Below are 25,199 nucleotides of genomic sequence, written 5' to 3' on the forward strand. Positions count from 1 at the left end.
AACCCTATGGAATTAGAGGTATCTGTGGTGTCAAAAGGCATCAGGTAGAATTTATGGAGTGCCCCAATAGGAGAATCACAATATAGACTCTTAGAATTCGGGAGCAAGCCAGGCCATATCAGCAGAGAACTATATGTCTGAAAAACAGTTCCTGAAAGGCTTCTGGACCCTGGAAGATATGGTGCAACTGACCCTGAGACTTCAAGTGACCTTGCAGCCAGATGAGCTGGCTTCTGTCAGCCCTGCCAAGTCCTAAGTCTGGAGGTCCCAGCAGCAATGTGTTGTGAGATGGAAGTGGTCCATCTGGGGTCAGGCTTGCATCGGTCAATTGGCCAAACCTCCAAACTCCCTCTGAACCCACCACTGTTTTTGGAGCAGTGACTGTCCCTCAGCCCATCCCTCTGGCTGCATGGAGTTGGGTGGTTCCTTATGACCAGCTGATGGAGGTAGAAAAGGGCCAAGTGTGGCTCACAGATAGGTCCGCATGGTATGTGGAGCAAGTAAAAAATGGACCGCAGCTAACTTCCAGCCCCACACTAGTGGTGGCCCTGAATAATGGGGGCAGGGGAAATCCTCTCCATGGGAAGTGCTTTGGGCAATATGCCTGGTCATCCATTCTATGTGGGAGAAAATGAGTTTCTAAAATCAGAAGACATATGGACGGGTGGGCAGTCACAAATCACTGGTTTGTCGGAGCTTTAGAAGGAGAAAGATTTGGGGGGAGAAAAGAGGACTGGGGAAGAGGCATGTGGTTGGACCCATTGGAGTGGGTATGAAGTATGAATGTGAAGATCTCTATGTCCCATGTTAACTTACATGTTAACACACAGCAGAGAGCATCTACCAGGAAAGAGGTGCTTAGCAATCCAGCACACATAATGACCCAGCCAGTCTCTGCACCCGACCACCACAGTGCTGACACAGCAGTGCATCGACGGCATTGTCAACGTAGCAGAGACACGTGGACCAACAGAGCACGAGTGGCACGCACAAAGGCTGACCATTGTGGCTGCCCAATGTCCGACCTGCCAGCAAGAGACCGATGCTGGTCCTCTGGACAGCAACATTTCTGGAGCAAACCAACCTGCCACTCGGTGGAAAGTGGCCAGTTCTTCATCTTGACTCGAATGAACGCATAATTGGGGTGTGGATTTGCCTTTCTTGCCTGAGGTGCTGAAACCAACGCAACTCTCATTGTTTGTACGGTATTGATCCCCTGACCTGGGATCCTGCAAAATGTCACCTTAGACCAGCAGACCCACTTTCCAGTGGGCACACAAGCAGAGGACCCATTGGCCCTGTTATATTCCATCACCCAGAAACTGCTGGCCTAATAGAATTATTGAGGTGCCAGCTTGGAGAGGATACCCTGTGAGTATCCTCCCTTAATCTCTGCCATTATGTGGCACTGTGCTCCCGATAGATAGAACACATAAGGCTGAGAAACATAGTGTGGAAGTAGGAACAGCCCCATTTCTTCATTCCCAGTGACCCACTTAGGGAACTTAGGCTTCCTTCCCCTGAAACTCTAGGTGGGCCTAGAAGTCTTGGTTTCCAGAAGGAAATCCTTTCAATAAGGGACACGGCAAGAACTTTAAACTTTAAGCTATACGGCTACTGCTTGGCTTATGTGGGGTTTCTTGTGCTAAGAAACCAGCAACTGAAGAAAGGGGTCACCATTCTGGCTCAGGGATCACTGGGATCAGGGGGTGCTGCTGTTATACAAGGGGAACAAGGAGGGATGTGTTTGGTTGCCAAGTGATCCAGTGGGGAAATCTCTTGGTACTCCCCTATCCAATTCTGATGACAAATGGAAAAATCCAGCAGCCATAGCCTGAGAGAGGTATGGTCACCTGAGACTCAAACTTCTCATGGATGATGCTCTAAGACACCCTGACCAGCTAAATGCTATTTGAGAGTGAGGGGAATCTAGAATAGGTTGCAGAGAAAGATGATGAGTATCCACTGTGGCCTTGAGTCCAGCTGCAGCTGCAGGTACTATACTTTGTGCCATTGAATCTTTTAGGAACTTTCCCAGATGAAGGTGAACATCGTCTATGAAGGAGGTGACCGAGCAGCACAATGGGCAGATGGGAGTGGACCTCGATCCCTCTTTTGACCCTAGGCATGCCCTAGTGCTGGGTCTGTTGGCTGGTGAGAGCCCATGGAAGGGAACTGACCTCCATGGAAGGCAGCTACCACATCTCATGAGCATCAAGAAAGGCACAGGCTCCTTGCCTTGATTTGGGTCATCTCTGAAGGGCCATCTTGGTTTCAGACTTCCCTGTGGCCCATGGAAGTGAACTTCTTCCTCTGCCCAATCTTCCTTCTCTGACACCCCCTCATTGACTGTTGACAAGGGCATTCCTCAATCAACTTCCTGCAGCCCAGACTTCATCTCAGAGTTACTTTCCCAGGGATCCAAGCACATTTTCTTCTCTCTCATCCTTTCACCCCACTATTTTTCCTTTCTTTCTCCTCTTTCTTCCCCATTTCCCTTATGCATAGGGTGATCATATATCCCGGTTTGCTGGGGACAGTACTATTTTACTACTGCAAGTCAGATGATTCATCTAGCCAGTATCTCCTTTAATTCTTAAAAGGATGACTTAGACTTTAAATTATGTGATCTCAATTCACTGAATTCATCCCTTCTTCCTCATACACACACATTCTTCACACATATTACATTTTACTAGGTGCTGGGAATATAGAACTGAGTAAGAGATTCCAGTCCTCTGAGCCCATGCTTCAAATTCCTATTGAAATTGCCAAAAGAATATTATAATAAAAAGACATATTATTGCTGGAAAGTAGAGGATTTTGCCATTCTCATACTATAAACTTCAAGGAATTTCTCCAAGATATATTGCAGGTGAGACTGGATCGAGGGAAGGGTCTGCCTAGACAGGTGTTTCCTTTGTATTCATTTTATGCATTTTCTTCAGCTGAAAAACTACCAGTGGAAGTCACCCCACCAACATGCTCTAACTCAAAGCAGCTGGGACTGTGGATGATCTGGGAGAATTTCATTCTATCTGTGCCGCAGAGCCATGCAAAGGCATAGCGAGGGTGTCAGTGTGAGGAAACTGTTCTAGCACTCGGAATAGACATCTGTTTGGGGAGGTATCCTAAATACAGCATGGGCACTGCTGAGGCTGGCCACAGTAAGGGCAGAGGAGCCCCCGAAACAAAAAGTCACTGCTCCAATTAACACTGCCCCCACTTTTACACAATAAACATGAAAATAAAACTCTCAGACATAAGGATGACGCTCCTCAGTACGGTTGCTTCTAGAGATAGCTACTTTGTCATTCTCCATAGAATTGAAAATGCTAAATCTAGAAAAGTAAAATGCACAGTAATTCTAAGTATTTCTCTTCTTTCTTCATTGAGTCCTGGAGGAGCTCAACAAAATCCATATAAGACTCTATCTCAACTCCCATTACCTGAAAACAGAAGACAAATAGCTAAAGTGCATCATTATCCCATTTTATAGATGAAATGGAAGTACAGAAGGTGTGCTTGCCCAGGATACTCTAGGAGGACTTGCCCCCAGAGGAAGCATAATCACTGGATAGGCATAGTCTTTAGACATTTAAAGAGAATATTTATTTATTTATTTATTTTTAAAGAGAGTTTGTATTTAAAAGAGAGAGGTCTGTCTGCTGCAGCTGTGTAGAATCACTGGAAAAATAAGTTTTAGCAATGTAACTCTTAAATGATTGTCATCACAATGAGAGTAAAGAATTCACTGGGAGCTGACCCTTATTGTCACCATTCTATGAGGGGATTCTAAGCAATTCTTGGAGATTATTACCAAATAGAACTGTAATGGAGGCAGTGATGTTGCTGTAAAAAATAAATGATAATATCCATATATCATTTCCCAAAAATTACTCCAAGAGGTACTCTGGTGAACTGAGAAGTGTGTCTAAATGAAGAGCTGAAGACTATACACATGGTCATGAAAACAACTTTTTTGGAAAAATGATTCCAAGCCCCTGTCAAAGCTTTATTTCAAAGTTGTCATGAAGGGAGAGTGTCCTGAGCTCGTCATTTCAAAGACTGTTCTCTGGGAAAATAAATTTTCAGAAAAAAAGGTGATACAATAAAAGGGTGCCAGTTAATATCAGATTCCTCTCAAGACCCACAACTCAGAAGGTGCTTTTACTTTCAGTAAAGTCTATCAAAAAATTGCTTAAGAATGCTAAGCATTTCCCAGAAAGAATTGTAAGTTATATCACATACATAAGGAAGTTCGGTCCTAAACCAGATTTGGGACAATTTCCTTTCTTACCATGTTACAATTTAGTCATCACATTTTCGTGTCTCGTTCAGTAGGGAAAACAAAATCTGGACCATTATCTTAGACCATGTTACAAGTTAAACTCAAGAGAGATTAAGCACATGAATGTGAAAGATAAAACTATAATAAAAGGGTCAGGGTATTTCTTTGTGACCTTGAAGACAGGGAGACATTTTAAATAAGACCAGAAAGCACAAAAATAAATGGAATTGACAATATAAAAATGAAGCATTTCTAGCGAAAAAAAAAAAAGGCAATACTGACCAAGTTATGGATAAATGACAAATTAAGAGATAATAGTTGCAACATCTAAAACTCTCAAGTGATTAATATCTCAACGTACAAGGTACTCCTACAAATCATCAACATCAATAGCAGCAGCAGAGAGCATTAGCAACAACAAGGCTGATAATCTAATGGGAAAATGAGAAATGCAATGAAGAAATGGTTAACTGGAGGGAGACCCCAATGGCCAAAAAGTATCGGAAGAGATGCTTGACCCCACCAGCAATCAAAGGAATGCACATTAAAACAACAGTGAGGTAGGGGCACCTGGGTGGCTCAGTCATTAAGCGTCTGCCTTCGGCTCGGGTCATGGTCCCAGGGTCCTGGGGCATCGAGCCCTGCATCGAGCCCCACATCGAGCCCCGCATCGGGCTTCCTGCTCAGCGGGAAGACTGCTTCTCCCTCTCCCGCTCCCCCTGCTTGTGTTCCCTCTCTCACTGTCTCTCTCTCTCTCTCTCTGTCAAATAAATAAATAAAATCTTTAAAAAAAAAAACAAAACAGTGAGGTATAACTTTATATCTATCAGATTGGCCAAAATTAGAAAGTCAGACATTAACAAGTTTTTTGGCACACTGTTGATGGGAATGTAAACTGGAATAGTCTTGAGGAATTAAAACAAAATAGAACACAAAATTCAAATATGCAACAAGGGAAATGAGAAGAATTATTTCAGATACAGAAAATTAAAATTTCAGCAGAAAACCAGGTATATCTCTATGGCTATACACTTTAAAATATCAGTGATATAAATACTTTTTCTATGAGAATAAAAGTTATCCAGATATACTCACCAAGAGATAGAAAACTTGAATAAATCAATAGCCATCAAATAAATTAGATAAGATGCCATAGAAAGTACTGTTACTTTATAAAAACACATAGATCATATGCTATTTAAAATAATCCTGAACATAAGAAAGGATAGAGATTAATATTTTTTAAAGATTTTATTTATTTGAGAGAGAGAGAGAGAACACACAAGCAGGGGGAGCAGCAGGGGGAGAGAGAAGAGCAGGCTCTCCGCTGAGCAGGGAGCCCGACGCAGGGCTCAATCCCAGGACCCTGGGATCATGACCAGAGCCAAAGGCAGACACTTAACTGACTGAGCCATCCAGGTGCCCCAAGATTATTTTTTACAGTATTTGTATAACCATGACACTAAAACCTGATATGCTAGTTAGAGTTTGGCACAAAAAATATAAACTGTTCTAAACATATAAGTAGAAAGAAATTTAATAAAGGAAATTTGGAGCTTGCAAAATTATTGGAATAATTGGAGAGGCAGACCCTAAGTAGGGACTTAGGAATGACTGACTCATAGAGCATTAAAGAATTAACCTCCAGGTCAGGAAGTCATAGGTGATGGGAATGAATGCTGAGTGTCAAGAGATTAAATACATCACAGACTTGCAAAGATAGATTTAACAAGAGAAAGCTGTAGGTCAATTTCCATCTTTCCCACTGGAATATAAATTCCACAAGGGCACAGACTGGGCATTGTTTGGCACGGTGTCTCTGGCAAGGTGTGTTTGATAAATTTGTGATGAATGAATAAATGATTGACCCTGTTGGGTTTATTACAGAAATGCAAGGATAGACTAACATTAGTAAATGTGTTAATAATTAATCATAATAATAGAAAGAGGAGAAAATTCTATACTCATCCTAATAAGTGCTAAGAGTGTATCTGATACAATTCAACATATATTTGTGACCAGAATTCTTAGAAACCTAAGAAACATACTTACTTAATAATATTTGACACAATAGTCAAATTAATAATGGAATGTTACAAAAATATCTATAATATTCAGACACAAGAAAAAGTTTATCTCCAACACTTCTACTATTTGCCCTTATATTAGACATCCTAGCCAATGCAATAAAACAAGTAAAATAAATCAGGTGTATTTACTGGAAAGAAAGAAACCAAATATCATTAAGTAGGTAATATAATTATTTGGGAAGTCTAACTGAATCAATTAAACTACAACAACTAATAAGAGGTAAGTAAGATGACTGCATAATAAACAAACAACTTCCCTTTTTTCAACAATAATGAGTTGGTAACTATAATTGAAAAAATATATTCACAAACTACCAAGTAATAATTTAAACAAAAATTTGCTAGACCTGTATGAAGAATACTATAAAGTTTTACTGTACGGCATAAAAGAAAATGCTGGATAGCCTGTGGTTTTTCTAGTTTCTAAATATATCCTAAATTTCCAATTCAAATTTAAAAATCTCAATATTTATTTTATATATATATTGACATTTCACATTTTTGGGGAAATTGTGGATTATTTAATAAATTCTGTTAGTACAAATAACAATTTGGGGATGGAAATTTTATTTCTATTTCATAACATAAACCACAATAAATTCCAGGTGGCATACAGTTGATATAGAAACATCAAATATGTTTCGAACGAAAGAAGGAATGAATTAAATATTTAGATGCATCTATAACTAATCTATTTAAATTAGTCTTTCGAAATGTTGGTGCTTGCTGATGAAAGTGGAACCAAGACCACAGAAACAAATTTGTTTATTGGGGGGAAAATTTTTAATAGAAAAAGAGATCATAAAAAAAATATAGGTCAGTAGTTAAATTATTTTAGAATGGGGAAAGATTAACTGAGAATAACTCAAAAGGAGGATATTATAAAGGAAAAGATGAATGGATTTAATCCTATACAATTGAAGACACATTTTTTTGTTGTTGTTGTTGTGGGCTTGTTTGTCTAATCCAACTGCCATTCTCAACCCCCATCTCTGAGGCCTATCACACAGACTATGGAAAAGTGGGTATTTGCTTTCTCAGCTACCCATCTGACTATGGATAGAATATGGACTTAGTTATAGCCAAGGGGACATAAGGACTGTTTCTGGAAAAGCTTTAACTTGGCTACACAAAGGTACAGAATCTTCTGGTATCTCTGTTCCTCTTGCTTCCTGCCTTGAATGTGTGCTATGATGTCTGTTGCTGTATCAACCATCTTAACACCATGAGACAGTGAACATGAGATTAAAAACTCATCATGCAGAGGATGATGGGGTGAAGAGCAAAAGAAACAGGGTAGTTTATGGCATTAGTGAGCGCTACACCTAACCTGGGGCCATCTGCCCCCAGACTTCTTGTTATGTCAGATAACTAAATGTCTTCATTGCTCAAGTCACTGTTAGTCACTTAATTTGTTATTTGCAGATGAAAACATCCTAAATGAAATACAACTATAGCCACCACCAAAAAATTACCATAAATAAAATTAAAAGCAAACAAAGATTGGGGAAAATATTTGCAATATATATGATACATTAAAATGCAATATTTTTTTTTAAAGATTTTATTTATTTATTTGAGAGAGAGAATGAGACAGAGAGAGCATGAGAGGGTCAGAGGGAGAAGCAGACTCCCTGCCGAGCAGGGAGCCCGATGTGGGACTCGGTCCCGGGACTCCAGGATCATGACCTGAGCTGAAGGCAGTCGCTTAACCAACTGAGCCACCCAGGCGCCCTAAAATGCAATATTTTTAATAACATAAGAACCTGCAACTCCCCAAAGATGTAAATGGCCAAAAATGAATAGAAAATAATTTCCCCTTACTGGAAATTCATGAAAGAGACATAAAATGTAAATAAAAATACCAAAAGACATATCAAATTGGCAGAGTTTTAAAATAAGAAAATAACTTTAAGGATTAAGGAAGATTGGGGTGGGGGCAGCAGAGAGTGTAAATTTAGTTTTTCTAGAGGACAATTTGTCGATCTGTATATAGGCTTCAAAACATGCATAGTCTTGAATTTGCAATTTTACGTTAAGGACTTTATCTCAAGGAAAGAATTATAGTTATGTGAAAAGCTATAGCCACAAAGATGTTCATCACAGTATTGTTTATAATGGTGAAGGATTAGAAACAACTTCACTTCAACAACGGCAGGCTGATTAAACAACTTACGGTATGCCTTTTCCAGATAATGAAATACTATGCAATATTAAATGTTACTGTAGGAAAATATTTAATGGTATGGAAATATATGCTATAAGTGAGTCAAAAGATTACAAATCAGAATATAAAAATACGCATAGAAGAAAGACTGGGAGGAAACCCACCGAAATATTAGCAATAGTTTATGGTGGTGCGGTTAGGGATGGTTATGAATTTATTCTGTTGTGGTTGTTTCTGTTTTTATATATTTTTTTTCCTGCAATAAACCTGCACTGCCTTTGAATGAAAGGTGCAATTATAAAGGGGATTCTAGGAGGCTCTAGTCTTGGGGGAAACAAATTTTGGAACCCCTCTCTTCCTTCTGTGCTCTTCCCCCCTTTTCTGCCAACTCCGGGCTCGCTCCCTCTGGGTGCCTCCACCTCCTTGCTTCCCTACCCCACCCCCCCACCCCCCCACCCCCCTCCCCGCCCCCAGCTTCCTTTAACACGGTCTCTGGAAAGCGCTGCTCTGGAGCTCAGCTCCGCGGAGACTGTGACTCGTCGCTCCAGGGGAGCCGCGTCTCCCCCGGAGGGTGCTGGGCCGGGAGAGAGGCTCCTGGTTTTCCCTGAACCACCAATCAACTGGTGTCTGTCACACTAGCCGAAAGACCTTTCCAGAACTCTTTGTGATTTTCTTCAATTCCCTGGTGATTTCCGCGATCGCAGCACGCCTGCCGGTCAGCAGCGGTGCCCGCAGCTAACCGCACTCTGGTCCTGCTTGCGACCTGTCAACTGCGGTGGGAAAAGGCAGCGCTGAGCCCCAAAAGCAAACGCCTAGGAAGTCGCATTCCTTCCTCGGGAAGGCCTCCCACTTGATTGCCTTCCGCGCCCTCTGACAGCTGCGAGCACCAAACAGGCTCCAAAGCACTTTCCTAGATCTAATTCCATGCTAAACCAAGATGCCACAGCGCCCACTGCGGGAACCAGCCCCGTGCCAGGCCAAAGAGCTGTAAAGACAAGTAAGTCATAATTCTGGTCTCAAGGAGCTCGCAGACCAGGTAGAGAGAAAAATCACCGCCACAGGAGACCCACAGGACCTAGTGAGGTACAACAAGCAAACACTATCATGCTCATTTTACAGTGGCAGACATTGAAGGCAAACAAGAGTTTCTTGAACACTTACTACGTGCCAGATACTCTCACCTAAACCACCTTCTTACCCGTAAGGCAAGTGTAGCTCTGGGGGCATGAATATCCCCATTTTATCAATAAGGAAACTGAGGTTCAGAGGAATAACACCCCCATTTCACTGGTTAGGAAACTGAGGCTCAGAGAGTCAGATCAAATGCCCAAGACCTCACCAGTAAGTGCGCGGCTCTAACCCGGGTCTGCGGACACCTAAGCTGGAAGAATTTCTCCTTCGTCGCGCAGCCCTGTAGGGACAATTGGAGCGCCCCAACTTGTCCTAGGTCAGAGCCGCCGAAAAGTGCGGAGTTTCTAGGGCTTCGTGGCCTTTAGTCCAGCGCCCCCTACATGGTGCGGCCGGCATTGCTCAAAACACAGCTCAAAGAGCTGCCGGCCCCTGGGGCTGCTCCCACGCGGGGGACCGCCAAGCCTGTGACCCCCTTCTGCTCTCCGTCGGGAAACCAGAATAAGTGGAAGTGAGCCGCCCTTGGAGGGTGAGACGGAGCTGCTCCGCCCGGCGAGCTAGCTCTGTTTTCCCAGCTGGTTCTGAGGTTTCACCGCAGGCGCCACGTCCCGCACTCCCTGGACCCACCCACCCCGAAATGCGTGTCTAGCTCCCGGAGGTGCGGGGGTGGGGGTGGGGTCCCCATCAGACAGAGATGGAATTGCTAGGCCTTGGGTAGCATTTGAGGAGATTCCACAGTTAGAAGTCCAGTTTACACCTTTAAAGACAACTTGAAAGCATGGATTTTACCCAAGTGCGCTTTTTTCCCCCTCGATTTTCTCTCTTGCCACGTGAGGTGTGTGGTGCGGGCGGAGGTGACAGTGATGTATGTGTGTTGGAGGAAGAGATCTCCTAGTGCCAAATGGAAATTCTAGCTGGTGCCATATTTGTAGTTGTTACCGCACCCCTCCACTCCCAACTCAGGAGGGGGAGTTGGGAAGGCAAGTGTATTATGGAGAAGAAAGTTGGATGGGGAAGCCAAGGGTGTGTTTCTGGGGGCCAGGAGGAAGAGGCGACCTGGGGAGGGTGAGAGGGAGCCTTTTGTCACCCCTCCCCTATCCGAGGAGGGCGGTGCCTGGTGGGGGCTGCGGTCCCCAGCGCACAGAGCGCGGAGTGAGCGCGGGGCCGGAGTGAGCGCGTGTGCATGTGTGTACGTGAGTGTACGTGTGAAATGTGGCGGCGCCGGCCGCGGCGGAGTGTATGCTCGGCAAAAATATGAATAATCAACACATCGCTCACACCTCCGCCGAGAGCCGGGAGGGAGCTGGGAGGGAGCTGGGAGGTCCCGAGAGCTTTCCCCTGCCGGCTGGCGGGAGGCGGGGACCACCAGGAAAAGAGGGGAGCATTTCAGAGTAGCTCTTCAGTTATCTTTCCCCTCAACTGAGCCGAGAAACCGTAAAAAAAAGGGAGAGGGGGAAAAGTCATATTTAACTTCTTCTGTTTAAAGGCCTTATATTGCACGCCAACTGTGGTGTATTGGAAGTGAAGACTAGTGTGGGTCTTTGTTCCCAGTTTCCCAATTTATTGGCCGAGAGGCCATCTCGCAACCTCATTTTGTACATTTGTAGACTGGGAGCAAATAAATCCCACTGAACGTGTTGCTGTCGAGTTTAAGGACAGTGTGTGGCAGTGCCTGGCGCCCAGGAAATGCTGGGAGAACGTCCCGCCTCGGTTCTTTTGTATCTTACTCCCCGCTTTATCTTGAGTGAAGACCTATTCGACTGGGTCTCTTAATGCCGGTCAATTAGCCCCTCGATCGCTGCGCCTTAAGCGCTGTGGTTGACGGAGATGCCAACGTCTCGGGGCCCAGGTACCCGGAAGGGGCTGCAACCCGCCGGTGTACCCCATCGCAGCGCCAGTCGGGGGCTTGAAGCTCGGGCCATCCCACCCACCCGGGAAGCCAGGCCCCCAGGTTCGCGTGGAGGCTGCACAAAGCACTTCTCTCTCTACAGATCACCTGCCTCCCAACACACACACCTCCGGGGCAGCCATTCCCCGCCCTGGCACCGGCCCAGTTCCGACGCCAGCTCTCCAACTGTCCAAATGCCGGGCTGTTTGGAAAATTTGTTCTCTTGACCTTTCTGCTTCTTTGCCTCAGCGCGGGCTCCCTCGCTCTCTGCGCCTGGAACAAGGAAATGGGAAGGAAGGGTGTTTCAGAGCGGGGATACTGAGGGGAGAGGGAGCAAGCCAGAGAGGAGGAAGAAAAAGAGGAGAGAGGGGAGGAAGAGCTTTCTGGAGTTGCCAAGTGCTAGGGCAGAGCCAACTCGGGCTCCTTCAGCCCATTTTGGGTAAACTCATTGCAGTGACCTGACTGGCCCGGGTGCAAGCAATCTCATGTGTCTATAAAACGTTCTTCCATGCCTCAGCATTTCTGCAGCTGTTCCTGCTCCAATCCCCTTCATTATGTAAAAAATCAAGAAGCGAGTCTAACTTCTTACCAAATTGTCCTGAAAGAGAATTGTTCGGCATGGATGGTGGAGTCCTCCTGAAATATTTGTGGTGCTTTTGTGAATACAGTAGTATCTTTTCTCCCTCCCTCTCTAGGGAATTCTTATTTATGGAGCATACAAGTCCAGTTTCTGCAAGAAAAATACTGACGATGAAATTTGGAGTGGGAGTTAGTGGAGTTGGACGTTTTTAAAAATCATTCCACGAAGAATTGTGAGCTAAATATTCAGCAGCGTTCTGAGATGGAGAGCAAATCCATTTATTTCTATTCCGGCAGACAAAAAGCAAAGGTTCCAACTAAAACAAACAAACAAATTGGAAAAATCACTAAGAGAGGCTTACTTGTCCATTTACAAAACCCAGACTGATTGTCCCTATGGATCGAATTCCCTGGGTACTAGCCAGGCTCTGTTCTTCGGGCTGCATAGACCCAGGCGCCTCAGTGAGTGTCTGGTGGGTGTGGGTGAAGGTCAGGTTGTAAGGGGGGGGCTGTTTTCACACCTCTGATTTCACCCCAGTGTCCTGCCTGACGAGAACGAGGCTTGGTGAACAATTTTCTAAGAAAAATTTCCAAAGCTCTGACCCGGAGGAGGAGAGATGCGGCGCCCAGGAGACTGGACCAAACGATATTGGGGGAAACGGGCTTTAAAACCGGATCCGGAGGAAATTGAACATATCGCACTGAGGTGCGGATGTGAAACGTGAACGGAAAGAAAACCGGGGAGTTCCTTGGGAAGAGTGAACAAAGGAGGGGACAGGGTAAAAGACGGAACACCACCCCCTACCTCAATTTTGTGTAAATAGAAGGTCGTGAAGTATTTTAATAATGGTCATTTTAGATTTTTCTCGACCCTGGCAAGGGGCAGAACGAAGCTCGCGGGCGGGAGCCGGGGATGCGCGCGCGGGCTCCGCACCCCCGCAGGGCCGGGCTTCCCCGGGCCGCAGCTGCGCCAGCCGGGCCCCCGCGCGGCTCAGGGCGGGATTTCTGTGGCGTGCTCTAAAAGGAGGTTTGCTGGGGGTAGCCGGCGGCTACAGAGACGGGAGTGACCCTCCAGGAGCAGCCGCTCACTTCATCACCAACCAACGCTCCTTCTGTGCGGGTGGCCAACTCTGCGTCCATCCTCCCCCAAACCTACACAAACCTAATTAAACCCAACTCATTTGGCAGAGACGCTCCCTGCTCCCCAAAGGTCGAAGCGCCGCCTCGTTTGGGCCCAAGGCAGCTTCCGCTTACTCCCTGTCCCCTCAGCCCTCCTTCCCGCGCTAGCCCAGGAACTTCGTCCCCACCCAGAGGGAACTTGGACGCCCGCGGCTCGCAGCGGGTGGGCCCCCGGCAGCGCGGCGGCTGTTTGCCCGGAGCGCCCTAAGCAGCGCGGGGAGGGCGCCCCTAGCGCAGCCGGCTTGGAGGGGTGCGGTGCAGCTCCCGCCTCCTCCCACGTCAAAGTTTCGGGGTCTCGGCTTTCCCCAACTACCTCCCTGCGGGGCACCACGGCCCCAGAACTTGTCTCTGGGAGGTGGGGTGGGGGCGCCCGCGCTGCGCGGCCGTCTGGTTTGGGGCGGGCAGCAGGGAGCCGGGAGAAAGGACCAATTCATTCGCTTCCTGAGGGGCATAATTTGGGTGGCAGCTGTTGCGGGAGAGAAGAGCCAGCGTCCTCGACCGGGGCTCTGCCCTTTAACCCCAGCTACCCCGGACCTGAAGGGCAGGCTGTTTGGCCAGGCTCGGGCCCACTGCTGCCTCGCCGTCCCTCGGACTGCGCTCAGTACCTCTCTAGGGCAGCGTGGAGGTGCAGCAGATCAGAGGCCCCTTGAAAAACATCGCCGGGCTCATCAACACATCTTGAGGGGCTCAAGGGCTGTTCCACACTCTCCGCCGCCACCCGAGGCATCGGCTCCGCTGGGCACAGACCGCAGATGAGAATGGGGCTGGGTGGTTTAGGTTCAGAGAGATTTTATGAAGAGAGCGGGCCGGGGTAGAAGACTCCGAGAGCTTAGTGTTTGCAGGGACCGAAATTATCTATAAAGCCTGCATACAATAGAGAATTGCCAGGTTGAAACAGAGTAGAAGTTTCAATCCTACAGATTTCTCTCCACCCTCCTTTCTATGGACAACTCCTATTTTGGTTTTTACAACAGTCCTGTGCCGTACCCTGGCGCCCAGTCTTTCTTCATTGCTCCCTTTTGTCCAACAGGACCAAGCTGGAGCCCTGGGGTCGCAGTGCCACAATCAGCACAACCCAGGGGCGGGGGTTTCACGTTCTCCGCCCCCTAAATCAACTACCCCAATCCCTGGACCGTGGGTCTGTGCATAAAGGGTTCGCTCACCCTCCCCCACCCCCTCCTCATTGGTTTTCAAGTGAATATCTGTAGTAGAGACCTGCGCATCCTGAGCGCGATCCGCTGGCGCAGTCTAGGGTCTCGGTTTGCCCCTGGGGTAGAGTAGAGACGCAGACCGGTCCCTCTCTCAAGAGAGCTGCATTTTCTGAAAGTGCGAGCTTCCAGTCGGCTCTGGCAAACGAGTTGCAAGGCGCTGTGTCCTCTAGCGGCAAACTCTCGCAGTTCATTTCTGAGCGCTCACCTACACCTAAGGGATCTGGTCGAGAGTCAATAGACGCTCAAATTTGAGTCCTATGTGGGGGGAAAGTCTCCTGAATGTAATCCAGGCTTTAGCGAAGGCCCTCTCAGTAATGAAGCCGGGAGGCTCGGGCGCAGTCGCTCGAACTGTGGAACAGCTGATTTGTCTCCTCCACGGCAGATGGTCTTTGAGCACAGATTTGCATTCATTGTCTTCAAATCTGTTTTCGCGCTGGTGTTCTAGATTTCAGCAGCAGATCTATGCGCAGATCAGAATACAAAAGGAGAAGCAAGAAAATAACACCCAGCCAGGAGGATTTTTAATAGGCACCGCGAGCTGCCCGGCGTAGTTAAAAAGCCGTCTAGGGTTTCAGCTGTTTGGCTGAGCTGCCGCCGCCTCCGGCCACCAGCCCGCGGGCAGCAACGCGGCGACCGCACGCCCGTGGACAAAGTTTCCGCGACTTCCCCTCTGCCTCCCTGCAGCTCCTCTGCTGGCTCCCCCCGGGCTTCAGGAACCGGAGTGGGGTGGAATGGGGGGACTCCCGGGACAACGCCGGGAAGCTCTCGCGCTCAGCGAACCACGATCTGTCAGCAAGCTCTCATCTGCACGGGTGCGACTCCCGCTCATGTCTGCCCGGGGGTATTTTCCTTAGCTCCTTGACCGTTTTCCGTGACACTCTATTTATTTGAATAGCACTTGAGCCTTGCTCGTCCCCCACCCTGCTGCTTTCATTCATATATCCTCCTCTCTCAACAACTTGTAAACCGCACACAAAATCTGAGTGTCACCATGAGACTCCAGGAGACTTGGGGAGAGCCATTCAGGGAACTGGGTTGCTCTGGGGAACGTTTGCACAAAACATAAGTACATGTGGTCACACTCTCCACTTCTTCACAAACATGAACACAGATTCAAGCCCAGAGAAGGAGAATGAGTATGCCTCCCCGCAGGCTACAAAAATTTGCATCTAGTGGCAATATCCACGGAGTCTTCCTGCTCCCGCGGCCAGACTAAGCGGGGACATTCCAACCTGCAGGGGCTGACTACTCGGCTTCAGTGCAAGATTTGGGGGCCTCAGCCCACGCACGCACACGGGGTTCGGGCAAGGACGCTGCGTCCACGGCTTTCTGTCCCCTTTCACCTCCCGGACTCCCAGCAACGCCGAGCGTGGCGCGCGCCGCCGGAGGACGTCGGCCCGGCCTGCCCAGCGCCGGCCAATCCCGAGCGTCCATGCAAATGAGGCTCCTTATCGGGCCGCGGCTCCGCCTCCCGCGGCCGCGGCTGTAGTAACCCATTCATGGGGCCCGCGCGCGGCTGCAGCCCGGCTCCGCGGTGCTCCCAGCCACCGCCTCCTCTCGGCTCCGGGTCTTCCCCTTCCTTTTACAACTGATCCAGTTGGGGATTTTTTTTTTTTCTAAATTCGAGCGGTGGGGAGGAGCAGGGAGGGGGGACCAGGAGGAAGGGGAGAGATTAGGCAGCCATCAATCTCCTCCTGTTTCTCCCAGAACAGGTGATGCTTCTAAATTGTGATCACTTTCTGGAGGCAGCGCTGCCGCTGGAAGGATGCGAGCGACCTAGGACGGAGGCCCTGAGGCGGCAGATCTGAACTTGCGGAGGATAAATAGCAAACTTTAACTACATCAGTCCGCACCTCACGCGCGAAGCAAAGGACGGGTTATCTCTTTTACCCCCCCTCCCCCCAACGAGAGACTCAAACTTCGGCTCTTGATCCCTTTTCTTGGATTGCTTTGGAGGAGACGGTTTGGTGACAGCATTGGGAACAGTAGGGACAGTGTTGTAACTCGTATTTTTAAAGCGACAGTAGACCAGACTTTTTAAATGTTTGGGATTCAAGATACTTTAGGAAGAGGACCAGCTCTGAAAGAGAAATCACTGGGTGCCGAGATGGATTCGGTCAGGTCCTGGGTCCGGAATGTCGGCGTGGTGGACGCCAATGTCGCGGCGCAGAGGTAACGATACGGTCTCACAATTATTACGGTCTTAAATGCTTTTCTTCCTTCCCTTTCTCGCTCTCACCGTCTGTCTGTCTGTGTGCCCCCTCCCTCTCCCCCATCTGTCGCCCTGGCCTCGCGCGCTGGAGCTCGACCTAGGGCAGGCAGGTCGCTGCAGTCAGGGGACACTTACCCCGCAGCCGACGCTCGAGTTTCCGAACTGCCTGGGTCGTTTGTGTTTCTCCCCCACTCCTTCCCCACAGACCACTGTTTGGGAAGAAAAATAACAAAGTGGCATCCAATGCTTTGCAGCTCAGCCCTTGGTTCTGCGATGCGGGCCCGGCCGGGAGCAGAGCGCTAGGACCGGAGTTGGCAGCGGCGACCGCCGGCGAGCCGGCTTCCCGGCGCCTCCCGGGTTTCGCCACGCCGCTTGCAAGCGCCTCTCCTCCCGCATCTTGCCGGGTGATTCCTGAAGGCCGGAAGCCCCGCGGCCAGATGGCGGCGGCGACGCGAGGAGTGGGAGAGGCCGGAGCCGCTGCTGGGAAGGCAAAGCGGCCGGGAGCTCCGGGGCGTGGGGGGTGGGGGGGGGCAGGCTGGAGGGTCCAGGCGCAGAGATAAAACAGTGGACCAGACGCACGGAAGAGCGGATGAGGGAAGAGAAGGGTTTAAAAAGAGAAGACGAAGGAGTAACAGTAGAAAGAGCCACAGAAGAAGAAGAAAGGCGAGGAGAGGAGACGGGCCGCAAACGCAGGGATCAGCAGCCTTTAGTTTTGCTAGTTACTGAAGTTGACTTTGTTTCTAAGCGTCCGCGTGCTGAGATAGTAAACGCCTTGTCTAGGGTGCCACCCCACGAAGGCATTCTGGTCCCTTTCCCTCATCACCACTACTGAGCTGGGATTTGTGGTCTCCGCGTCCTTGCTTTCGAAAGACAGCCTCCCTCCCACAAACCCCAAAGAGCCCACGAACTTCTTCCCACGACTCCAGCCTTCCTATCCGCTCTCCTAGCCGTCTCCCTCTAAGTCCTGACATCACGCAGAGAAATGCCTCCTTTCCCAGATAGGCCACGTCTCCAGGTGTCCCGGGTAGAGCGAACCAGCCGCCACCCTTGGAGGAGAGGAGACCCGGGCGGCCCGCGGCTCCCTCCCTTCTGCGGGAGCCCGGGGCGCGCTGATACCCCCGGCAGACAGCACGAGGCAGAGGCGGCTTTCCGCCGCGGTCTGGGGACTCGCAGGGCTCAGGCGGAGGGAAATCAGGCGGCTTCACAGAGCCGGCTCCAAGGTGCATTTCCTTAGCCAAGCACCTTAAAGATACCTCCCCTACTTTCCTCCTTTACCCGGATCAAATCATTGTTAAACTTGGAATAGGCAGCCCGAGGGGGGACTCTAGCCAAAATTTTATGCCATTCAAAAGAGTGAAAGTGCTCACACCCTGGGGTACGAGGACCAGAGATCCCAGCGCCGCGGGGCAGCACTGGCCATCTGCGCGCTCGCCTGGGCCCTGAGACTTCTGTTAAATGTGATCTGGCGGCTAGTTTGTCCCTGGCCGCGACAGGTCTGCAAGGAGGTGTGTGCACACACTCAAAACGCTCAGGGGCGCCTCCCGGGCCCTCCAACAGGGGTTTCGCGGTCAGCGGGTTTGGCTGGCGCCGCCGGGAGATGCAGCTTAAGCGGGGATCCCCCTGGCCCCAGGCGAGGACGCTCTCTGCCTCTTAATAACATTTTGCCTTCTCCAAGCGCAGCAGTTCTGGGGGCGGGGTCCCCAGTATCCCGTGGTCCGCAGTGGCCCGCGATCCTTGGTCCCGGGGATTCCACTCTGCCACTCTCCCAGGCGCAACTTTTCGGAAGAGCGAGGGAAGCGGGAGGAGAGGCCTCTCCCGGTAGAACCAAGGCTTGGGCTCTGGGTTTCCCGTCGCCCCCAGGGGGTTCCCCACCCACCAACTTTTGGAGAGAGCAAGGAGGGCGTAATGGGCAGTAGCAATAGGTCAGGTAACTCCAATGAAGATGAAGGAAATGGGTCACTTCTTCAAAAGTAAGGAGGATTTATTGCCCTAACCCGGGGGCCTAGTTCCCGATCCTGACCCAGCTGGCGGCTCCACTTGAGGGTGAAGATAGGGGCGGCCCTACGGCATAAGACTTGGACCACCTCCTTCGGGACTGCTTTGGGCCTTGGTCTGCAGCGGGCATCCTTTGGTCTTCACTAAAGGCCAGACTGTGAGCTGCTGGGCCCTGGGATGCCCGGAGGCTGGAACCGGGCGGTGGCAGTGGAGAGGGGCGTTCGCCCTGTCAGCCAACCCCTGGGGCCACTGTAACTACTCGAAAGAGTCCCCTCTTCTTAGACTGAATTGCAAAAAGGTCTGAGCGGCCCAGAACTCTGGACCCGGGATGGGGACCCTTGACCGCCCGCAGTATTTGTGTGGGCATGTTGGTAACATGGTGTCTTTCTCTCTTTCCCTCTGTCCGGTGTCCCCCATGTCTTTTCCTGTGCAGTGGAGTGGCCCTGTCCCGGGCCCACTTTGAGAAGCAGCCTCCTTCCAACTTGAGGAAATCCAACTTCTTTCACTTCGTTCTGGCACTCTATGACAGACAGGGGCAGCCAGTGGAGATTGAGCGCACAGCCTTCGTTGATTTTGTGGAGAACGACAAAGTAAGCGGAGGTCCCCTTTCCCTCACCACCTAATAACTACCTCCTTGCAAAGCACTAAAGATTCCATCTGTCACTCGCGACACTTTTCCACTCACATCATCAGGAATGATAAATCGAGGCTTCTCGCCCCAGCCTCTGAATCAGTTGATTCCCCGGCACCTCCTCGCTGCGGGGGCGCTGATGGCTCTGTGAACCCAGACTCTGGGGTCATTAGCAGAGCCTGGTCATGGACTGACCGTGGAGCAAACGCCCTTCAGAGCAGAGCATGCCCTTCTCCGGGTTATTTTTTGTTATTTTGCACCTGCCAGCGCCAGCAGAGTGGATACCCAGAGCCAAGTCTTGGCCCACCTTCCCCGTTGAGCCTTCTCTCCCACTCTCGCTCCCCAGCGCAGTGTCCACTCTGACCCCAGCTCGGGTTTGGGGGCTGGATTCGATCTCAGATGAAATGGACATGTGATGAGAGGAAAGTCTCTTGCCCTCTCTGGGCCTGCGAGCTTTAGGGCTGGAGCTTCCTGAGGTCCCGCTCGAATCTGGGCCTGGGTCCCTGAGCTTGTGGCCCCAGAGGCTCTAGTCTTGGTGGGATAGAGCCAAATGCTACCCTTGCAAATGACGGGTCCCTGCATCTTTCTGCCAAGAGAAGCTTTGGGGCTTCTTAAGGATGGACAGAGCCTGTAGGGTTGGGTGGGGCCTGTTTAAAGGTATCCTTGGTGCGGTGTCCTATTGTCGCGTCTCAGGGGCGGGGGTGTCACACTTCTGAGGACATTTTTAAGAGGGAGGGAGAGAGGGGTTGCAGAGGGTCAAGTGGCCCGAGCCCTAGCAAGTTTCAGAGGTTGGCCTCGGGCAGACGCTCCTGCCCTTTGACCTGGGGCTGGGCAGGGGGCTGTTCAAAGTTGCCGAGTGAGCGGGGGAAAGTCGGTGGGAGGCGGGGTGGGGTGCGCTCTCTAGTTTTTCCTTCATTGGGTGGGGGGTGCTGGAAGGCAAGGGACTCGAACGCTGCCTGTCTTTTCAGGAACAAGGCAACGAGAAGACCAACAACGGCACCCACTATAAGTTACAGCTCCTCTACAGCAATGGTGAGCGCCTAGCGCCGGCTGCGGCGCCCGCATGTTTCTCTTGCTAGGAGGGCGGCTGACCACTTTGCAGTCGCTTGCCGGCAGCCTCCAGGCCTGGGGAGCGCAGGGCTGCGGGAGGCTCGGGCAGGGCCAGGGGCGGGTGGGCGGCCTTTGCCTCCAGGACCGCACAGCCGGAGTGCTTGCCTGCAGTCGGGAGCCTGGAGCGGCTGCCCTGGCCTCGGTCCCCACAGCGGGGACGGGTTTGGGTGCCGAGAGCGGCTCCGCGGCCCTTACCTCGTGCCCGCCCCCTCCCCCGCAGGCGTCCGCACCGAGCAGGACCTGTACGTCAGGCTCATCGACTCGGTCACCAAGCAGGTGAGCCGGCGGGCCACCCCGTCTACTCTTCTCCCCGGCCTCCTCCCCCCGCACCTCCCTCCCTCCCCGCCTGCCCCTGACCTCTGCCCACCCCCCACGGTTTCCTGGGTCAGACTTCACATGCTTCTCCACATCAACTAGCACCTTGTCCAACCTGGAGAACAATTTTTTCCCTCTCTTCTCCCTTGTTCTTCTTTCTGGTTGGGGTTGGGGGTAGGGGAGCAAAGGGATGAAGAGAGGAAGCAATTGGTAGGAGATCCCGTCCCCCCAAACATTCCCTTTTGCAGGAATACGTCCTCACCAGGGCAAACTTCTCTATTATTCTTTTGCTTGAGTTAATCAGGCCACAGCTCAGGTTCTGGCTAACTCCTAATGAACTAGTGGGCAGAGGGGGAAAAAACGACTCTGTGCTTGTTTTAACGTCCCCTTTCCTTTGTCTCTCCATTGCCTTCATATCTTCCCTTCCTGCCCCTGCCCCCAACTCCTTTGCAGCCCATAGCTTACGAGGGACAAAATAAGAATCCGGAAATGTGCCGAGTTCTCCTGACGCACGAAGTGATGTGCAGGTAAGTGTTGCGTTTTTCCTGCGGGCTTTGCTGGAAAGCGGGGCAGGTGAACCACGCCAGCCGGCTTGCATGCATCCCAGCATTGAGTTTCAGGAGTGGTGGCTCCAGGGGAGGGTGGCCTTACCCCGGGGGCTGATTTGCTAGAATTCTCCCTTAAAGGCCAGACTCTTAGGGCATATCCATTCAGACTCCAAAAGGAAACCCAGAACCACTCAGGATTTCACCCCCCTGGCATCTCAAGAGTTTCCTCCATTCCGAGGAAAGTTTCTGTTGTCCAGCGGTCAGTGGCAGTGCGGGGAGGGGCCGGGCAGCCCCCGGCCAAGTTTGGGGTCACAGACTTTCCCTGAACGGGTCCCCACCCGAGGTCCGCCCTGCTAGGTTCCTGCCTGTCCTGCCCGATCCGGGTAGATTTCCAGGAGGGTCCACTCGTGGAGTACAGGAGTCAAAGCACTGGCAAGACTTGCAGTCTGGGAGAGGGACTACCGGAGGTTGGAACCCACCCTCCCCACCCCCACCCCAACCGCTGAGGCACCTGTCTATGATGCGGAAGGGTTTCCTTCCTCCCGGGATGTTGCTTCTCCGGTGATTTCCCTTGTCAGGGGAGTTTCAGAGGTCACGAGAAAGTACTGGGTAGAAAGAGCAGTCCGGTTGACCACTAGTGGGAGAGGCAGGGAGAGGACCCCATCAGGGGGTCCGGAGCAACAATTGGATTCTGAGCATCAAGTTGTGAGAGGTGCAGTCTACTCGGATTCCCGCATTTTCCCCCATCTTCTTTCCGGAAACCAGTCATTCCATTTTGAGTCCTTTCTTCTGCTTGACTAGAAGAGAATTAAAAATTAGAAGAAATTCATCCACGCACTTAATTATTCATCCTTTCAACAAACGTTTGAATACTGGGGACCCACCACAGCAAAAGAGAAAAGGAAACTCTGGAAAGAGGTGGTTATTTGACTATAACCATTTAAATGTCAAGTCCATACACGTTTTTCTTCCTCCCAAGTCTCGGATTGGAGAGAAAGCCTCAGTTCTTCCTTGCTCTGCTGTTGCCCCAGTGAACGTCCACCAGCTCCAGACTTGCTAGTTTTGGGTAATTGCAGGCCATCTGATTTAGTCTGGACTGTTTTATGGGCAGCTCCCAGCAGCCTCGGCTCCCTCCCAACCCAGTCAGAAAGAAACCATAACAATCAGCCATGTTTGTTTTGGTTTTGACCAAGTATTAGAAAAACAAACTTTGCCAAATGCAAAGTTCATTTCTGCCAGTGGCCTCAGCGGAGCGGAATGGAGCTTCTCTGCCTGAGTAGCTGGGAGAGGCTATGGGTGAGGGAGTGAGCAGATAGCCACTCCATTATCCCAGGGCCCCTGATAGATTCGTTCAGAAAGGAAATGCAATTCCAAGAAGAGCTTGCACGTAACACCTAGATTAAATAGTTAGAACGCTTTGATTTGGTTGGCTAATTGAAGGACTTTTTTTTTTTTTATCCCTCTTTATACTTTTAAATGTCTTTGTTTGGAGAGATTATCTTCTTAAAAGAAAAGAAAACAAACCCCGAAACTGGCCCATTGTCTGACGAATTATACCTATCACTTTAAATAACACTCGCACGCCCCATCAAGCTGTAGTTAAGGCTGACATTTTTATTTTTAAGCCCAATCAAATCCTCCTCATTTTATGCTGTTTAAGTAACAGCATCAATTTTTAAAGCCTCTAGTTTAGTCTGCATTAGTAACACAATATAAAAATTTAATGTACTGTAACTTCTCTGCATCTGAGACCTGGGAAGATGCTCTGCGATGTTCTTCCCAAAACTAGAATTTAAAACAAATATTAATTATGGGTAAATAAATGATCCATTGGATGGGTATTGTGTATGGTGTGTGTGTGTGTGTGTGTGTATGTGTGTGTTTTGGGAGCTAGCTGGGATGATGGCAAATATTGGATGTATCCAGAGGGGAAGATCTCAATTTGTCAGTCAGAGCTGGCTGATTCTCCAGTAAGGGAAAAAGTTCCTTCTCCCACATTTTGGGAGCCAGGGAGAGCAGTCCATGATTGAGGGATGAATCAGATGCATGTTCTGAGAGTTTGCGTGGTTTCTTGGGCATACCTGGGGATTTCCCTGAATGGTTTTATGTTCTCTAAGCCTTAGGAAAAATAGCTCATAAACTGGCGTTGAGTTTTCAGAGGGAACAAAATAAATCTCTTTAGGAATAACTTTTTCTCCCTTCCCCAGTTGTCTCTGCTCCTCTCTTTCCTGCTTTAGTTCATTTTGCCAATTATTAGCAAGGAGAAATCTAGTTGTTATGTCGCTGCAAGCCACGCCTGTGCCCTCAATGCTCGGAGGGTTAAAAGATATTATAATTTGAACAGAAGTTGTCTCAAGGTCTACAGCTGGCTAATAACAGAGTTGTATTGAGCGCGAGCAAACCCCACAGCTGTGACTTTTCGCCACAAGGCGCAGGCTAGACGGGGCCCTAATCAGATGGGCCAGCCGGGCAGTGAGGCCAGTGTCTTTATCGGCCAGATGGTGTGAATTTAGACACTTTTGTTATGCAATCGCAGGGAGGAGTTGGGGAGAAGAAAACAAAACAAAAGCCACCATGCTGTGCGCTTATTTGAGTTTGAAATTAGAGACAGATTTTTGAAAGTTGAGGGTTGAATTTTAAAAACGATTTTGGAGGGGAAAGGGCACATTCGCTTGTCTTGAGCAGGAGTTTGACTGACTGGACACCCTGTGTCCAGGGCTGGGGATTTTTTCTTCTCCAGCCATCCCTTATCCCTCTTTTTTTTCTTCCTTTTGGAAGAAGGCAGGTAAGATTCAGGATTGGGATGCAATTTTCCGTATTTCCCCAGCCTCACCGCCAACTTGGTTTATTTTTTCTTTCCCTCTCTAAAGACTCTGTGAGATGGGGAGGACCAGAGAGGCCTGTAGTGTTTGAAGGAAAAGGTTGAGAGTGTTTCAGGGAAAAGGTTCTCTGAGTAAGAATTAGAATAAAATAAACCAAACCCAGCCAAACTAAGGAGTGGAGGACCAACCTGCATTTTCATTCATTAGGGAGAAGGAGCCCTTCTGAGCCTCTCCGTGATAGTTAGGAACACAATCAACCTAGTGCCAAGTTCAGTTTCCTCTTCTCTTTGTTTATTTTTCCGCTTCCTTTCCTATTTTACAGTCTTGTTCAGTTTTTAAAAAACACTTACCAGGAACTTCAGACCTAGAAACTTGCTTGTTAGGAGATAACCCTATAAAACCTTTTCACTAAAGTAGCTGAACCTGAAGTTGGTCGCATGGGCTTTGTCTCTACAGGAAAGGGAGAGGAGAATGGAGTTTGTCATCTGAGTAATTCAGGGCGCCAGTCCTTCAGGTCCACCATGCACATATCTGATCCCAGAGTGATTGTTTGGAGACCATGGGTTCATGAATGTCCTCCACTTTCCACTTCCCTTTGCTTATGTTAATATTACTGGCATGAGGATGGAATGTCATTTAAGAAACCAGATTAAAAAAAAAATAACTAGGACATCTTGATGAGAACTTTTCTTAAAAAAAAAAAAAAAAGAAAGGAAAAGAATTAGTTTTGCCTCAGCCAGAGAAATTTTGAGAAGGGCTCTCAGATGGAGCACTCCTATTATTTTTATACCTTTACTATTTCAGCCCAGTCACCAAGTGAGTGTCTTCTACATCTCTTCTGTGCTATTAACATTAGAGACTGTACTTAAATATGTTACTGTTGGAACATGGAAGATTGGGTCCTAAAGTTTCTCTGCATTTTTCTTTGAATATTGTTTCCTTCCCTGATGAGATTCTCCACATTGTATTACACTGGCACCAGGCTTACATTTTTATCTGTTTTTCTTTTCCTTCGGAGAAAATCCCCATGGAA

At 49.3% G+C, this 25,199-nt stretch overlaps 1 protein-coding gene and 1 long non-coding RNA gene across 3 annotated transcripts in view; one reads left to right on the top strand and one right to left on the bottom strand.

Moving 5' to 3' along the window:
• Nucleotides 1–11,214: 11,214 nt before the first annotated feature.
• On the bottom strand, nt 11,215–17,079 carry LOC118544414 (uncharacterized). The gene is made up of 2 exons (XR_004921572.2): nt 16,881–17,079; nt 11,215–11,837 (listed from the first exon to the last, which is right to left on the bottom strand). It is a non-coding gene; the product is annotated as an uncharacterized LOC118544414 (long non-coding RNA).
• The window catches only part of EBF2 (EBF transcription factor 2), a 187,161-nt gene continuing 177,987 nt past the window's right edge, over nt 16,026–25,199 (top strand). The window contains exons 1-6 of one of the 2 annotated variants that reach the window (XM_078069494.1): nt 16,026–16,705; nt 19,174–19,330; nt 20,340–20,403; nt 20,702–20,757; nt 21,250–21,323; nt 22,146–22,262. In XM_078069494.1, the coding sequence (XP_077925620.1) occupies nt 16,575–16,705; nt 19,174–19,330; nt 20,340–20,403; nt 20,702–20,757; nt 21,250–21,323; nt 22,146–22,262 (599 nt within the window). In that variant the 5' untranslated portion in view covers nt 16,026–16,574. The remainder of the gene's footprint in view (nt 16,706–19,173; nt 19,331–20,339; nt 20,404–20,701; nt 20,758–21,249; nt 21,324–22,145; nt 22,263–25,199) is intronic. The other variant, XM_078069495.1, reaches the window with a different exon arrangement.

This window comes from Halichoerus grypus, chromosome 3 (assembly GCF_964656455.1).
Source record: "Halichoerus grypus chromosome 3, mHalGry1.hap1.1, whole genome shotgun sequence".
In the NCBI taxonomy this organism is placed as follows: domain Eukaryota; kingdom Metazoa; phylum Chordata; class Mammalia; order Carnivora; family Phocidae; genus Halichoerus; species Halichoerus grypus.